We start from the raw sequence: 3,829 nt of genomic DNA, 5'->3' as shown, positions 1-3,829 counted from the left end.
CGCTGATGGACGATCTCCTAGATTGTGGTAGAATACTGTACACAGATAATTTTTATCCTAGTATTCACTTGGCTCACCAACTTTTAGATAGATCAACACATCTCATAGGCACACTCAGATCGAACAGAAAATTAGACCCCCAAGAGGTTGTAAAAGCAAAGTTAAAAAAAATGAAATTATTGCACGAGAAAGTAACACAGGAGTTGTTGTAATAAAATGGAAAGATAAAAGAGATGTATTAATGCTTAGTACAGTACACACAGACAGCAAAGTAGAGGTTATGAGTAAAAACAACAAAATGGCAGAAAAACCACAAGCAGTGATCGATTATAATAACTGTAAAGCGTTTATTGACCTTTCAGATCAAATGAAGTCATATTCGAATTCACTACGAAGAGGAGTAAAATGGTACCGTAAACTAGCAGTCGAACTTCTCACTGGATCAGTTATTACAAATGCCTACATTATGTATAAAAGTATATCTAAAATTAAAATACAAATTACTGCCTTCAGAGAAGAAATAACAAAAAAACTATTAGAGGAACAAGTGCCGGAAGAACAAGTCGTACAACAAGAAGTTTTACAAACTTGTCGACTGAAAAAAATGGAATCAGCAAGAAGAAGGTGTACAGTTTGTTATGAGAATCTGAAAACAGAACATGGAAGAGACTATGCTATGAAAAAATGTAAGCAGACTTCATACAAATGTGACATTTGTGAGACATTTTTCTATGTGGAGTGTTTTTTTGTGAAACATAAAACGTTAAAAAATTGATTTATAAAGAACTAAATAGTTTGTCTTTTCACAAATATCTACTTAATTTGTTTTTTGGTAATACATAATTTACAGTAAAATGTGCATCTTATTTTCTACGGCTATTACAATAGTATTTTTCACGCAAACCATTGGGCTAACTTCAGTAATCTGACCACCGAGCCATGTAAAAATGCTTTGTATATGAATAACGTGACTTATGGGAGCCGGCCCTGTTCTAGCCATTCACCTAAGAGTGATGATCTAGGATTTGTGAAATTTGTAATAAAGATTACTTTGCATTTTTATATTGTCATTTACCACTGCATTTTTATATAGATATAATTTAGTCTGTTCTTAAACTTTAAAGAAGGAGCATTAAATCTTTATATAAAATTGTCCGATCTTTTTCGTATTTTTGTAGTTAATTAATAAAGTATTTGTTTTTAAAAATAGTTTTGCCTTCGGGAAAACTATAAGTGGCGCAGTAAGTACAGATTTTCGGGAAAATCCACCGCGGAAAGTTCTTTGGGTTTTAACCCTTCACGAAAATCGAGAACCAGTATCTCAGTTTTGCCAGTGAACTCCATCGAGGAAGACAGTGTGCAGCACGGATGTGGTAAGTAATTTTTGTTTATGTCAGACTCCTCTTCTGAAAACGAATCCTTTAGCGAAATCGATATCAACGAAGAGTTAGGCTTAATTAATAATTTTTGTAAACTAAAATTAAGAGATAAAATGGCAACACCTATTTTAGATATAAAAACTTTTTCAATTATTCCAAATTTTGATGGAAATATTAATAAAATTCACAGATTTGTGAATGCAACTGAATCCATTTTAAATCATTATTTTAATAGGAATAATCTAGCCAGTTTTCAAAATGTTTTATTGTTGAATGGTATTCTTAATAAATTAGAAGGCAAAGCAGAAGAAATAGTAGCCATAAGCAGCGCTAAAACTTGGCCAGATATAAAAAATACTTTGATTCTCAATTTTGGTGATCATCGTGATGAAAATTGCTTGAATCAAGATTTAGTAAATATCAAACAGAAACCTAATGAATCTCCATATTCATTTCATGAAAGACTTTTAACTTTATTAAATGCTAGTTGTAATTACATAGATTTGCACTATATTAATCAGGAATGTGAATCCAAAAGAGCTTTCTTTACGAAGCAGGCATTAAAATCATTTTTAGCTGGTCTTAGGGAGCCTTTAGGGCCCATTATTCGTGGAATGCGACCTGCTTCGTTAGAGCAAGCGATTCAGTTTATTAGAGAGGAGGATAATATTAAGTATTATCAGAAAAATCAAACTTTTAATCACAATAATTCTAATAATAATAATTTTATTCGAAAACCAACTAATCCAAATGTCAATCATTTTCAATCAATTCGACAGCCAAATATACAATATTCTCAGCCAAGAATGAGCCAACCTTCTACATCTAACTTTCAACCAGATATAACTCAGACAGTTAACTACCGACCTCAATTTCCCAGAGGTCCTGTACAACTTTCAAGACACCCAAATCCACCTCAAACCAAATATTTTACAAATTCTCAAGTTTTCGGTAAACCAAAAAACGTTTGGAAGCCCAATCCAAATAATAATCAGGCCAAACCTACTCCTATGAGTGTTTCTACACGAAATACAGCACCACACTTCCGACAAAATTATCATCATTTTAAAAGCACAGGCCAAAATCCAAATTTCTATCATGAAGAGTTATTTAACACAGAGGTAATACCTGAGGAAGAAGATAATCAAAATTTTTATAATTCAGATGAATATTGTGACAACTATCAATATGTAAATGATGACGATTCCCAAAATTTTCACGAAACCGACCTGACCAACGACACTCCTTGATAGAACTTAACATTTCGTCTGATAAAAAAGAATTACCCTATCTCAAAATTTCTAATCCACCCATTATTTTATTGATTGATACTGGAGCGACTAAGTCCTTTTTAAAGCCCGAAATTGCCCAAAAATTCTATAAAAATAAAATATTTAGGGAACCTTTTACTGTATCGGCAGCATTTCAGACATCAACTCAACAAAATTGTGCAATGATCCCCATATTTGATGAATTTAATAAATCTGGTGATTTTAAATTCCACCTTTTAGCTTTCCATGATATCTTTGATGGCCTTTTAGGCATAGATACCTTAAAAATGTTACAAGCTCATTTGGATCTTACAAATTCTAAATTAATTACACCTGAGACAACTTTGCCAATACATTATTTGGAAAGTAATCCAGCTATTTTTAAAAGGAAAATCGATCCCCATAGTCGTATTGTATCCAATATTCCCGTCTGTAAAAAATCCGTTGATATCTTAATTACCAGACAATTCATAAAAAATTGCAAAATCCCTTCTATACTTTCTGAAGCTCAAAATGATAATGCTATAGTTGAAATACGTAATAATACTGATGACGAAATTATTTTCTCTCTGTCTGAACCTCTCCAAACTGTACCTTTTGAATATAATTCTTATGACCTATTTTATGCCGACATTATACCAAACGAAAACACCGAAAAAGTAGATATTGACAAGCTTATTCGAACTGGCCATCTCAATTCCGAAGAGAAGGCACAAATTTTAAAACTGTGTAGAAAATATTCTACAATATTTCACAGAGAAGGTGAACCACTTACTTTTACTAACCAAATGAAACATTCCATAAAAACTACTGACGAAATGCCCATTTATTCTAAGTCATACCGTTATCCATTTGTATATAAAACAGAAGTGCAGAGACAAATACAATCCATGTTGGATCAAGGAATTATTAGGCCGAGCAATTCGCCTTGGTCGTCGAATATTTGGATAGTACCAAAAAAAGCGGACGCTTCCGGTAAAAATAAATTCAGAATCGTAGTGGACTACCGCAAGCTCAACGAAAAAACGATAGACGACCGCTATTTCATCCCAAATATTACCGATGTTTTGGATAAATTAGGCAGGTGTAACTACTTTACAACTTTATATTTAGCTAGTGGTTTCTACCAAATCGAAATGAAACCTGAGGATATCCAGAAAACAGCTTTTATTGTAGAGA

The 3,829-nt window shown here is 32.6% G+C and overlaps 1 protein-coding gene across 1 annotated transcript; it reads left to right on the top strand.

The window, feature by feature from the left end:
- Positions 1 to 298: 298 nt before the first annotated feature.
- Positions 299 to 775, top strand: LOC140449006 (uncharacterized). The gene has a single exon (XM_072542146.1). It carries the CDS (start codon positions 299 to 301, stop codon positions 773 to 775), a length of 477 nt encoding a protein of 158 aa, XP_072398247.1.
- The last annotated feature ends 3,054 nt before the right edge of the window (positions 776 to 3,829 follow it).

This window comes from Diabrotica undecimpunctata, chromosome 8 (genome assembly GCF_040954645.1).
Source record: "Diabrotica undecimpunctata isolate CICGRU chromosome 8, icDiaUnde3, whole genome shotgun sequence".
Classification (NCBI taxonomy): Eukaryota; Metazoa; Arthropoda; class Insecta; order Coleoptera; family Chrysomelidae; genus Diabrotica; species Diabrotica undecimpunctata.
The sequence above is the reverse complement of the archived record's forward strand: the minus strand, read 5'-3'. Positions and strand labels throughout refer to the sequence as shown.

Bases quoted from the DNA above. Each gene is read 5' to 3' on its own strand.
- LOC140449006 (XM_072542146.1), top strand. From the start codon at position 299: ATGGCAGAAAAACCACAAGCAGTGATCGATTATAATAACTGTAAAGCG.